We start from the raw sequence: 14134 nt of genomic DNA, 5'->3' as shown, positions 1-14134 counted from the left end.
AGCCCTGGTCCTCAAGAGCCTCAACCCTGTCTGTTTTCCAATTCTCCCTAGACTGCTCGATAATGATAACCAAAATCAGGTGTGTTCAGTCAATCAGGATGTGAAATCACTTGAGTCAGCCAATCAACAGCAAGCTGGTTAAGGAGAGCTGGAAAACAGGCAGGGTTGAGGCTCTTCAGGACCAGGGTTAACATAATAGGCCTCCATCTGACTGGTCAACAATGGGAAGGCGTCCATCTGATTGGTCAAAGCATAAAGGGATTTATTTGATTCGTTAAATGCTCCAAGCTGCTAGAAGATTGTTTTAACACATTTTGGGTTTGCGATTTATTGCGATATTCGCCGTCTTTTGCGATATGCATATTGCAGAGCTGGATATTGCGATAACGATAAATTTGCGGTATATTGTGCAGGCCTACTTGGCACTAAATAGTCCCACACTATATTGTTTTTTTTAGCAGTTAAGCAGTAGGGAGGGAATTCTGACATGGCTTTAAACTTGTTCGGAAAACTCTACACGTTAGCTCATCGGAAGCTTTAGCTACGTTTGCGTATTCAGGTATTGAGCCTTTGAGGCAACAATTGTAATATTGGGCTATATAAATAAAACTGAACTGAAATAAACACATAAAAAAGATCTAAAATCTTGGCTACGCTTATGGAGTGGTTTTGGTGCCATGATGCAACATTCACTGTTTTGAGCTTAAAACCTTAAACATTTTGTGTGCTCACATTATTTTGCACTTGAAACTTAATACGCACAATCAAATCAAGTTCTTTCTCTTATTCTCTGTGCTTTAAGCAGAGCAGGGCACCGCGGACGAACCATGTACAAACCTGATCCAATCTACGAGCTGATTGGAAGACTTTCTGATCAATCAGCATCAACCTTCATGTCATGTCTGTGATTGGCTGGCTTTTTGTGGCACATTTTTATCTTGGTGCCCTGCTCTGTTTTGAGTGGACAAGAGAGAATTTCTTTCGAGTGAAACTTGTTTTGATTGTGCATATTTTTAAGTTTCAAGAATACAATTGTTCTGTTTGCCCATATATTTGAGTTTCTAGTGCATTGTTTCTGTTTCAAGTGCAAACAAAAAAATTTTGAGCATACAAAAATGTTAAAGTTTTCGCTCTAAACATTAATTGCTGCACTTGGAATAATCGCACAAAAACCACTCCAGATTTGCTAACTCCCTACTGTTTTTTTATTCTTTAAACTATGGTAAATTTGATCAAATAGCCAGCACAGTTACAGAAATGAGGAAGCCTTCCAGTCCATGATTGGTCTTTTTAATGTAGGACTGCCAGGTTGTGTTTAAGAGCAGGCAACAGTTACACACGTTACTCCATGTTTACAACTCATTTAAAGCTATGCAGTGACTTATAGTTTATGTTAATTTAGGAGTGGTTGTCCATGTTCCATATTTAACATGTGCAGCTATGCTCACACTGTCTTTTTAAATTGAAACTCTTACCTAAGCAGTTAGTTTAAATGCAGAGATTATTGCTGCCAAGTCTGGCCATTTTTTCTGCTCGTTGTGATGTATGGTTCTGTATCTGACGGATCTATTAGCAGAATCTTATCCCCCAGGCTCTTTTCCAAAAGGCAGGATTGGGAATGTGCACTGATTTTAAATGAACTTCTGGTTATTTCATTTAAAGCCTCGACTCACAATTTTTGCTTTATATTCCCAGTATTATGACTGATATGAAACATTTGGAGCTATTCAGAAATTGTTTTAACGGATGGTAGAAAGACTAAACAAATTAGGGAAGGAAGCATAGTTTTCTAACATTTCATGTCATTTATCACTGCCGTTTTACAAAACGACACCACTGGTTTATCAGAAATCTTTGGATGAAAGGAAAACATGCTAAACTAAAAAAAAATCAAACCTAGAATGGCAATAAAATTTCAAAAGATGTACGTGGTTGAAAGCTATAATTAATAGAAGCTTTAAAAATACATTATTTACATGGTTGTTCTTTATAATTACCCATTTCTTGCCAGCTCTGCTGTCCATCAAAGCAGCATCCACTGACAGATTAACTGCACATAATGTATTAGTCATTTATTTGGCTAGTGAAAGCAATTAAGAAATGGCTTTATGTCTTTTCATATGATGCTCATAGTTATTTCTGTCTATGCCTTCCATCACCAGTGCCATATGTGTGCTACATGTGGCAGATTAGCCTATTGAAACTGTGCCAACCTTGCTCTGCAGTCAGCACTGCAGAGTGCAAGGGAGAGGACTTGGGGAGGTCCGTAGCCTATTTTTACTCTCCCCCCACCCCCCCCCATTGCTGTGCAGGACAACATACAGAACGAGCCAAGAGTATGTGAACTTCTAGAAACACCAAAAAATAGTCTTACTTACTTAGAATCAATTGTAGAAAATGAAATGACTCAAAGTCAATTTTTAAATCTGGTTTAGTTTGTTGCTTGAAATACCACAGAAACTTTCTTGGAAGATCCTTAGCTGTAAAAGCTTTAAACATTTTTAATGCTTTTTTTGGGTTTTAAAAGGAATGCAGATTTAAATACTGAGCCTTTACCAAGAAATATATTTACAGAAGTTAAAGATTGCATTATTGATAGTAGTTTCTATACAAGAAAAACTCAAATGGATGTGCCAAATGCTGAACAAGGATTACAGAATTCTGCTCCTTAGAGCTACTGGCCTCTAAATGCGGATCTAGAAGTTGTCCTAAAGAACAGAATCCTGTGATAACGAGGCTCAGATGGCCATGAGTCTTCACAGACAGTAATACGGATGATGATCACATCAGCCTTGTGAAGTCTGTCCCATCAGTGAAACTCAGACATCAGCCTATGCAATTAAAAAAGTGAAAGGCTTGGGGAAACGCAATACCATTGATTCATTGTTCCTGTTCTGTTAAAATTCATCCTACTTTTTAACAAGAAAATTCTAAACAGCTACCACTAACTAAGTCATACTATGTGTCATACTTTTTAAGATGCTAAATATTACAACTTCTAATTCAAACCCTAACAGTCACACAGAAGAATAGAGAAAGGGGAAATGTAGTCACAACTGCTCTTACGGGTGGATAGGGGCTGTCTGCGGGCAAAAAATGGGCAAACCTGTACAGGGGGCATAGATGGCCTGCACAAAATTTTTAAATCGTAGACTGCTTAGTGAGCGTGTAGCAAAAATGTGCATGCGTGTTTTTCTACAGGGATGCTGCCGGCGACTTAGTAAACGCTTTAACAACACATAAGGATAAGTACGGATAAAGTAGGTGAGACACAGGCACTTTGTTCGGATTTGTCAAATTTTGAACCCTTCGAAGTCTGCTGTTAAAATGATAACTGCACGCTGGCTATTAGAAATGAAGAAATTAGACAATCAGTGTGTAGTATGTGTTGGCATCCCATGGTCATCCCTTCCCTATCACGTGCGTTTGAGCGCGGTCAGTAAGGGCCAACTTATTAATGCTTAGAGTGTGGCTTAAGGGCTTTCTACAACCTTCTTCCACCTGTACATCATAAGTGTGAGTAACTTGGGATTATCCTTATGAATACTTAATGATATACTTGCCACACGCACAACAATGATAAGTTCCATTTTCAGGACGTTCCTCCACTGGCCAGGATAACCCAAAAAGCTGCGGCACAGGTCCACCCATCATACAGGTGCATGTGACTAAGGCACTAAGAAAAGTTAATGGAAGAAAAAAAAAGTTAAGGGTAGATGCAGTCCATATACAAGCGTGTTGGGGAAAAAGAAAACCGACATTTCTGGTAAGAGGAGTCTGAAACAGACTTAAGCTCTCCCCTACTGAATTGGCTTGTTTAGCATGCCTGCCTTCACCACTCCCTCACAGCAGGAGGGGAGGAGGTAAAACAATTATCTCAACCCAAACCTTAGCTGCTTAGCTGGTTGCTAAGTGGCTAGGCAGTCATCAAAGTCCATTAAATCAGCACATCCACTGCATGTGTGGACTCCATTATAGCACGGAATCCAACATGCAGCATGTTGGGGGTTGTTCCAGTATTTGGACTATTTTTGGACCATTAAAGGCTGATTAAGGCTGATGCTGCTCCGTCTGCGGTGCGTCTACCTTGTGCTGCGTTGACACAAAAAATAGAATGTTCCCTAATCGGTCTGAATATTTACATCGCCTCTATCATGTCTTTATCTGACGTCCGTCCCCCAGCTATGCAAGCTTTACACAGCAGTTCTATTTCCAGTCCGTTGACGCGTCAAATGCAAAGCTGGGGGAAACAGGGAAACAGGTCAGGGTTTCAAAATAAAAACATCCACTGTACTTTCAAAATAAAAATGTGTAAAACTTGTTTTTATAAGTAATGTGATGTTCCCATGCGATAACACACATTAACACCACAGATGACATTATAATCCATGTTCGTCGTGGATGACAAACTTTTAATTTCGGAAGTACAAAAATATAATGTCATTTCGGACACAAAACATGCATTTTAGAAAGGGCCTGATTGATTTTGGATGGACTACTCAACAAGAGTGTGACAGGATAAACCACGTCTATGGAAGCCAGTGGGAGGGGGGCGGACCGGAACGCAACGGTGACAATCTAAACTAACTGATGGTTGTGAGGCAGTCTCCCCATGCAATACAATGCAATACAAGAGAGACGCTCTTCAGACAGTTCACAGGTTTCAGGCTGTTCAAAACTCTGTGATATATCAGAGGCGAGGCCTCCTTTCATCACTGTGGGCCTCGCCTGTGGAACAGCCTGCCTGAGGATGTGAGGGCTTCAGCCACTGTGGAGGTTTTTAAGAAAAAACTTTAGACACATCTTTTTAGTCAGGCTTTTACATAGTTTTTACTTGTCCAGATGTTTTTTTATTTGTTTTTATAAAATTTTAACAGCTAATTTTATTTGTTTTGATTTTAATGGAGGGATGTGTATGTGTTGGGTTTTTGTGTGTTTTTATTAATTCATTTATTTTATTATTATTTGCATTTATTTTTATTTTTATTATTTTTACTATGTTTATCATTTTAACAATTAAATTTTTTTATCTTATTTTTTCATTCTTTCACTTTGCAATGCTATGTAGCATGAAAAGCGCTATATAAATAAATAAAATAAATAAATAGTAAATCAATAGTGGCGCAGATTTTTTCCAAGCACTGAGTCGCTGTCACAACCCCCCCCCCCGGCCATTGCCCATATTACCTGCGCCTAAAGCCGCCAGTACTGCGCGCCCCCCCTTGGTATCGCATCGGGGTGGCACCCCACTATTTGAGAAGCACTGCTGTACACCGACAGCTTGAGTTGGCTCCAGTTGTTGAAAAAACGCATTTACTCTCCTTCAAGGATAAGCCCACCAGGTTTTAAAACATGTAAGCAGGTGCTTGAACACGGCTTGTTTGCATCGCATAACTTTCCTGCTGTCTCTCCAGGACCGACTTACTGTTTCTTCACTGTAACTTGGGCTCTCTGAGCCTCTCATCACCACACGCTTGCTTCCGAGAGGAAAGGAAAAACATTTCCTCACTTTCATTAATAATTCAGTGCTGCTGATTAGAGGAATCGATTTCAGTATTAAACATGTTTTTTTTCACTCCGCTTTGACAGATTAATTCAACTCATCTGTCAGCCAGTAATTGATTGAGTGAATTAGGATTAGTCAGGTATTGATAAGCAATTTGTTATTTTAGCCATAATGAATGTGCAGTTGGTCTATCGACAGACTGCAAACATTATAATGTCTTGAGACATGGTGCCAAAGGTGTAATAAATTCTCTTGGCAAACATGAAACAAAAAGTGTTCTCAGGAAAGTTGAATGCTGTTATCGAACAAAATTGTATGTATTTTTTCAATAACAACTAATTGGTGTTAAATATGATGTAAGACTCAATATTTGACCATCCTTTCTTGTTGACTTACAGCTTTTTTCCCAATAAAATCACCGCCCATTCAAAGCCTAATAGCTCAGTCGGCTATAATTTTGCAGCTATGTTCATAACCCTTAATTTTGTACTTTTGCTCAAGTGTGACTTTTTTTTCAAAAACAAAATCTTTGAGGGAAAAAAGTCAATAAGCCATTACATTTCCACTTTGTGGTAATTATAGCTCTCAAATGTTTTTCATTACAAGTCTTCATAAGAATTCAGCTGTGCCTGATTTTATATAGCTCCACATGAATCTTGCATATAAATCATGGTTAAATTAAAGCAGGTAAACAATCCCTCGTAGTATCAAAGCAACTTTGATCCTTCTTATCAGCCTCTGTTCCTTTTAATCACTGAGCTCTGCAGAAGAACATGAAGATTGTCATTAGGAAGCATTCCACTGGTGAAAAGAAATGAAAGAGTCTCAAAGACTCAAAGTAAAACAAAATGAAAGCAGCCTAGCAAAGAGCTGCACCCTTTTTTTTTTTATGAAACCCACATGAGCGTAACATAATCATGAAATGCCGTATGCATAAAGTAATGTGCATAACCTTTTTTTTTAAGTGTGAAATAAAAACAGCACAGTTTCATGTCTCATTAGTTTTAAATGGAATTTCACTTTCTTTCTGTCTTGCTTTCTTATTTTTCTGTGCCATGTTTTTGATGAAACGGAGCACCACGCTGCTGCTTAATTTTGCTATTTTCTTGCTTCACTATTTACTGTGTCAAGAATGATGTGCATCACTAAAAAAAATTAAATTGACTGCCGCTTTTTTGTTGATTGTTGCAAATGAAAAGGGCCACAATAATCAATTGAGAGGAATTTTTCCAAAAACCGCCATATTGCGGTACACTTGATGTCAATCAGCTTTCATTCTTAAATAGATACTTTTTCATCAAGTCTTAATTAAAAGATAACACCCAAGAGACACTGATATGGTGCATGTGCAGGAATTGTCAGTCATTTGAAGTCTCCCAATGTTTCCTTTTTCTTTCCTTTTTTGTTTCCTGTCTTTCATTTTTTGCCCTATTTTTCTTTCAGAGTACTTTTAAGTTCAAATCCGAGAGTGATATTCATCTAGCTGAGCATCACAAGCAGGTGTTGTATGACGGCAAACTGGCAGGCTACATCGCCTTCACCTATAACGCCAAGGCCACAGATGCCCAGCTTTGCCTGGAGTCCTCCCCTCGAGAAAATGCCTCCATCTTTGTGCACTCTCCACACGCCCTTATGCTGCAGGTCAACTGCCTCGCGCTCACTCTGTGCACTCTTCAACAAGCACTGATGCATTCATTCATGCAGGCCAGATATTTTGAACACTCGGTCAGTAAAAATGTGTGCTGATGGGTTTTACATTTTCCTCACAGGATGTGAAAGCCATCGTGACTCACTCCATCCACAGTGCTATCCACTCCATTGGTGGCATCCAGGTGCTTTTTCCACTTTTTGCTCAGCTGGACTATCAGCAGCAGAGGGATGGCCAGGTGGAAACTACTGTCTGGTAAGAAGTGAAGCATTTTTATAGCATTGTGGCACAATGGAGCAAAAATAAAGATTGTAGTTTGAGCCTGAAAATGTCATGAAGGCTTCCAGTTTAAAAAGTCCATTTAAGACTATTTCCATGATTTTTGTATTTTTTTTTTTTCAATCTTGATAAAAACATGCATACTTTAAAACTGCTCCAGTGGTGGAGCTAGAACATTTATATGGGGGGGGGGCAGGATGGGGCAGAAGACTTTGGAAGGGTGGCAAATGGGAACATCAGTGGATGGCCAATACAAATGAAAGCATCAAAAATGTGTTTTAAAATAGTTTTATTAATGTTATCAATATTAAAATTGGCAGCTCTTGTAGCTGATGTGCTGTTGCTTAATGATTTTATTCATGATTTTTTGTTTTTATCTTTGTCAATAATTGTATTAATATTGACTTCAAAATGAAGTGGCAACATTTTTTGCAGGTGGGGCAGCTGCGTCCCTTGCCCCCCGTGGCTCCACCCGTGAACTTTAGTGAAAGGATTACTTGCTTTTTGAATCTGACTGTATGAGATGGCAAACTAAAAGAAGGGCTGCATAAACTAAAGATTTTCATCCATCTGTGATTATTTTGGATTGTCAGCGCTTATTATCACCATTCAAAGGGTGTGACAATTCACTACCGAGCAAAGTGCAAGTGAGAAATAGATAAAAATGTCTCTGAAGGGTAGGTCTATTTCAGGGGTTTGCAACCTTTAACAATAAAAGAGCCATTTGGTCCTGTTAATGATCAAAACCTATTATGATAAATATGAATGATATTTCTTTTTTGGCATGAATAAAAACAGAAATATAAAGAAAAACGATAATTTTTTTCAAAATGTGATGTTGTTTTGACTTCGGACAGAAGCTTGTATGACTTTTTTCAAAATAAGTCTTCCTATGCCAAACAGGATTATGCGGTGGAGCTACAAAATATTATAAATTATGCAAAATAAGAGGCATTTTCTATTGTCATACCTACTTTGGTTAGGCACCAGCCTTTTTTTCTTTCTACTATGTTAAGCTGAACATAAACATTGTTGTGCAGCATAAAAGGATCTGTTTGAAAATCATAAAATAAACTGAGCAATCAGACTTTTTTTTACCACAGTTTAGCTTACTTTTCGCATTCTGGAGATGGTGAATAAGGCCTCTTGGTGTTAGCAAGGATGTAAAAACCCTTTTATAGTTTATCTGCTAGGTGCATATCAGCCATACATTTCGAAACTTGGCTAATCTGAATCAAATTAGTGTTAATTTTGTATCCCTTACTTTAAAAAAAAAAAATGCTCGTATTTTTTGTCACCCAGAGAGCCACTTTGAAGGGGTAAAGAGCCTCCTGGGCCTCAGGTTGCAGAACCTCTGTCTATATTAATCTGAACTTGGCTTGTTTGAGTGCCCAGACTTACCCAGCTGGACCTCTTCTCTATGGTATATGAATGTCTGCTGGAGAAATAATGTGTTTGAGATTTTCTGTATCCTGTAACAACATTCCTGAAGCTGTAGGGCACTTGTCATCTTATCGCCTTGCTGTTTCCAATCCTTTTCATTCCCATCTTCCTGAGCTGGTCTGTTTGAAGCTTCAGGCTGCAAGTTCTTCCCAAATCCCTTGTTAGTTTAATGACATGGATGGATGCCTGAAGCTCTCGTGATTCCTCTCAGCTTTGTCTGCCTCTTCCTCCCTCGCTTCCATGCTAGCATCTTCGACTCCCACCATACACTTTTACTAAATATGCTTTTGTCCTTCCATTAAATCCCACTTTGAAGCCCGTTGAGCTTTAAAGTTCAAAGCTCCTGCGACAATTAACTCCCTACTTTTCTGAAGAAGTTTCTGCTTTGAACGACACCCCCAGATAGGGATTTTTATAATATCTCTTTCATTTTTTTTCTGATGTTGATGCCAACTTGAAGTCCAAGCGGGGCTGGTACAACAGATCAGTCAGTTGTGCTCTGCCAAATTGAAAGAATTTTGTGCTTGGAGTAAAGGATCAGGGGAAAACATGGGGGGTGGGGAGTTGAGTGTTGCCCAGTCCTAACTGATTCCCTCTGTAACAGCATAAGGTAGCAGAAAAGGAAACTCACTTCTAGGACCACAACATAGGGGAATGTGGATGGTTCTGTGTATACGCACAGGAAATGACACATCACATGCACAGGATTGTGTCTTTGTTATTGCTGCCATAGAGTGGAAACCACCAGAGTGATGTCATTAAGTATCGTCACTAAGCCTCTGCCACTCAGCCGTAAGACTGTTAGACTGAAAAGCAACAGAACAAAGAAAAAGAAAGCATTCACAGCACTTCTTTGGACCTTTGAACCCCCACCCCAGCTCCACCACTCAGACCCTGCAAGGTTCATCACAAAGACCACCCTTTGCCTCTATAAAACCCAGGAAACCAAACATTTTTCCTGCTGAATTAAATAGGGATGAAAGGGGGGAGCTGAAATCCCCTGCTGATTGCTGACATCCTCTGAAAATGACCTTGTGGTTCTGCCTATGCCACAGTCTCTCCTTATGCAGTTGTAGTTGAACACCCAGTCCAATGAAAATGGTATTTTTGGTGTTTTTAACATGTTCTTGTAGCATTTTTCTCATAATGGAGAACTCATATAAAATATGTCTGAGTATTCCTTTATTCAAATCGTGATGGATCAGGAGCAGATAACCTGTGGTTTATGACGCAGCAACTGCCATGGGCTGAACAAAGGGCTGAATGGAAGTTAGTGGAGGCTAAAATTCCCGCCCACAACTCGGAGGCAAATTTCTAATGTGCTCCTGACGCTCTGCAGAAACTATGTCTTGAAAAAAGACTACGACTTTTTGATTTTGGCTAAAACAGCATAATCATAATTATAAGAAAAAAAAACACCCTGGAAACGAATTTACAGTAGGAAAAAAATATATAGTTGGAATGGGACTTGAATGAAATCATTTCTTCAGTAGCTTCACATTTCTTCCAAAAACTCGTCCTTAACTTTCTTGTGTCTTTTCACAGTGAGTAATTTTTTGTACAATGACTTGATACAGTGTTTTTATTTTTGCAGTGCCACTCTCCTTGCTTTTCTGGTAGAGCTGCTTAAAAGCTCTGTGGTTATGCAGGAGCAGATGCTGGGTGGAAAAGGCTTCTTGGTAATAGGGTACCTGCTAGAGAAGGTATAGTAATATCTCCATATATACCTTCCCAATGTTTTTTTCTTTTAATTACCGGTACTCGGGCACACAGATGATGAGCTGTTTTGTTGGAAATCACAATTTATCAAATGTCACTTCTTCACAAGTCTGTAAACAAAAATATGTGGCACAAATTTTAACCTGCAGGGAAATCTTCCAACACTTGTATTTATTTTCCTTAAACCCTGCAGGAGCAGTTGTATGGTTAAAACTGTGTGTAGTTTTGTTGAGTACTCTCTGAATCTGAGGCTGTAAAACCCTGCCCGTCTCTCAGCCACACTTGTCTTGATGTGTGTAAAATCAAAGCATGTTTTGCCTGTTGCGAGGTCCTGAATCTGTCTTTGAACTGAGGAAAGCCAGAAAGGGAACATCTCCAACAATTTTATGTCATTATTTATTTATTTGGGAAGCAGATGTAGCAGACTTTCCCCACCCAGAGTACTGGTTCTCCTGCATCTCTGAGAAATGAGTCTACTTTGTCACATTGGAACTTGCCTGCCTGCTGCTTTTAGACGCTGTAAACCAACAGCCAGGCACCTGAGCTGTCATTTCTGCTTCCTTCCCTCCTGTTGTCAGCTTTCACACTTTCAAATATTGCACCATCTGTTCAAGATCTGTTTATACCACACCTTCCCTCACTCCTCTGCCTTGATTTTTACATTCTCCCCTGCATTCACAAAGTCCCCATCTGGGCCTGCCAGCAGGCGCCAGACATGGACAGTCGTTACTCATCAAAAGAGGAATTGTCTTAAAAAAGAGAACTTGTTTACCTGTTATATTTTTTGTTTGAAACTAATTAACAAATCAATTTACAGATGGTTAAACTAGTTAATTATTACTAATCACTTAGTAATCACCAATCATGAGCCTGAAAAGGACTACATTAATAGAAAAAGAAAATGAATGTAAATCCGTTTTCAAAAGACTGCGATTGACATTGCATAGTATATATTCTCATCACCTGTTTTTTTTTTTCATTTTTCTACACTGTATAGCTGCAGATTTTACATTTTAACTTTTTAAAGAAATCCAGTTTTGTTAAAGATACCGATTTTAGTTTTTTTTTGGTAACTTTGTGGCAAAGTTTTTTTCTAGCTTTAGCTACAGCTACTCAAAAGAACATTTCTGTAAAGGACCATAGGCGCTGAAAAGAAATAAATGCTTACAGCAGACCGGTCTTGGTTATATTCCTTATTTAACAAGAATTTGTGCCTCTTTCTTTAGTCCTCACGCGTGCACATCACTCGGCCCGTGCTGGAGCAGTTCCTGTCCTTTGCAAAGTATCTTGATAGTTTGACCCTGGGAGCCCCAATGCTGAAGCAGCTGTGTGACCACATCCTGTTCAATGCTGCCATTTGGATTCACACCCCTGCCAAGGTGAGCACCTGCAGGTATTCCAGTCTCTAAGGAGTGTCAAGCAAAAACTCAGGAGATCATGACTTGTTGTAATCAAAGTTTAACGTTTAAATATTCTCTCCAAGTTGTTCCACAAAAAAATTGCTTAAGGAGATGATGCGCATTATTAAATGACAGAAATTTTACAGTCATATTTCTTTTCCCTGCTTAAATTTTGATGCATTGCCATAACTTGAGGGATTCTCTAAATAATTCAGAGTGATGTTAAATATATATATATATTTAACCAATTTTTGTTCAGGCTAGTGTTTCAATGCATGTGGAAAAAAGCTTGAAACCCAAGCCCCTCATTATTTGATGGTACCTTTTTTGTTAATTTTGTGACTATTTATTAAACTACATGGAAAATTAGGGTCTAATTTCCATGGGGCGCAATGAGCTACCCTTCGCGCTACTGCTTAACTATGTAGCCACACGGGTGCTCAAGTCTGAGAATCCTTGTGCCGGTCCCTAGCCTGGATAGAATACAGGGTTGTGTCAGGAAGGGCATGCGGCGTAAAATTCTCTGCCGAACCAACGGTGCGAATCAGTGAAGCTGACCCCTAAAGGCATTTGCCCAAAGGTGAACAACATTTATGAAACTATTTCTGCGAAAGATTTTAAGTGATTTTATATTTCAAAAAATAGACAAAATGTTACAAAAAGGTAGAATAAAGTCAGCTATAGTTTTGTTAGACTTTTTTTTCTTGTCTCTATTTGCTGTTAAAAATTGTGTTCAACTTTCAAATAAAATTCCCCAAATAAAAAAAAAAATGTTTGCTACAAGCTACAATAAAGCTACTAAAACCTGCGTTTGAAGATGCCTTAACTGTGCTTTCATGTTTCATCAGCTTCGGCAACAGAAGACAAATTGTCTTGCCTTATATTAGTGTTGTCTTGGCTAATTCGAGACGAGGTGCAATCAATAAGGAGCCTGTCCTTCTCTCTGTTGGGGTGAACAACTGCAGTAATCCATACTAGCTCACTGCCTTCCTAGCCTTTTAGAACACTGAAGTGAATAAACTGTGAGGGGCGTTCTTAAGGACATCACTATTTTTTTTCACATTTTGGTGAGAGAAATTTAAAATGTAACAACAGATTAAATGTCCAAAACTAATAAATGCTTTTGGTAATTTTGTTGCTGTTAGGATTTTATATTCAGGCAAACAACAGGAGCTGCTCTCCATGTTTGTAGGGCCAGAGCTTTCACGTTCTTGAAGATTTTTGTTAAAAGCACATCACAAAGAGACATACCTTTTACCTGGGACAAAATGCCCCAGGCTGGAAGAAAGCAATGTTTTATATTTCCCAAATTGTAGACAACATTAAATGCATCCTATTTACCTTACGGTTTTTAAATTTTTTTCTATCCATTCTGTTTTGGGTTTTCATTAAAAATAATGAGCCATGAAACATGAGGTGATGTGTTATCAAAGTGGCCAGTGCATTTAATGGGGACAAATCACAAAGAAATGAAAGAAAGAGGTAAATGTCTGAAAGTGCATACCACTGACCATGTTCACCAGTAGAAGATAGAAAATTGAGAGAGGCCTTTGGAACAGAAATGACTTGAAGCATTTTAGCTGCAGTGAATTTGCACAGCTTGCTTTGTTTATGAGGTCACCACAGAGTACAGATGTTTTTTTTTTTTTTTTGGATGTTTCTTTTACTTCTAAAGAGCTTCCAGGAAAATGCGTCCAAAGCTAAAACAAACAGATTTTTAAAAGTGTACACATATGTTTTAGGTATTTTTGTTGTTGTGATAATTATTCGCTCTATTACACATTCCCCAGCCCAGTTCGAATGTAACATAGTTCTTGGATGCTGGGTTCAGTCCACATTTGCATCCTCCAGTTGGGTCATGTTTTAGGTATTTTTTTGTGATGATTATGTTAGAGATCAACCTACCACGTGACTGTTCTTTTTATTGTTTTAAATTCTGATATTGGTCTATCACTTTACAATATAAAAATATAAAAGTGAAACTTGTTTTGATTGAGAAAATAGCTTATAGTTATGTCTTGAAGTTCCCATGTCAACTAGACTTAAAATCTTCTTCCTTAAAACGTTTCACCACTCATCCAAGTGGCTTCATCAATTTCATGCTGTGTACACACCAGACATATGATGTGCGTTCAAGAA

The 14134-nt window shown here is 38.6% G+C and overlaps 1 protein-coding gene across 4 annotated transcripts in view; it reads left to right on the top strand.

Moving 5' to 3' along the window:
• The window catches only part of LOC101155372 (neurobeachin), a 215693-nt gene that overhangs the window by 52001 nt on the left and 149558 nt on the right, over positions 1–14134 (top strand). For all 4 annotated transcript variants that reach the window (XM_023961238.1, XM_023961236.1, XM_023961240.1 and 1 more), the window contains exons 9-12: positions 6950–7147; positions 7276–7409; positions 10471–10579; positions 11822–11974. In XM_023961238.1, coding sequence (XP_023817006.1) covers positions 6950–7147; positions 7276–7409; positions 10471–10579; positions 11822–11974 — 594 coding nt within the window. The remainder of the gene's footprint in view (positions 1–6949; positions 7148–7275; positions 7410–10470; positions 10580–11821; positions 11975–14134) is intronic.

The sequence above is a fragment of the Oryzias latipes genome, chromosome 13 (genome assembly GCF_002234675.1).
Source record: "Oryzias latipes chromosome 13, ASM223467v1".
Classification (NCBI taxonomy): domain Eukaryota; kingdom Metazoa; phylum Chordata; class Actinopteri; order Beloniformes; family Adrianichthyidae; genus Oryzias; species Oryzias latipes.
Note: the sequence above shows the minus strand (reverse complement) of the source record. Positions and strands in the feature narration are given on the sequence as shown.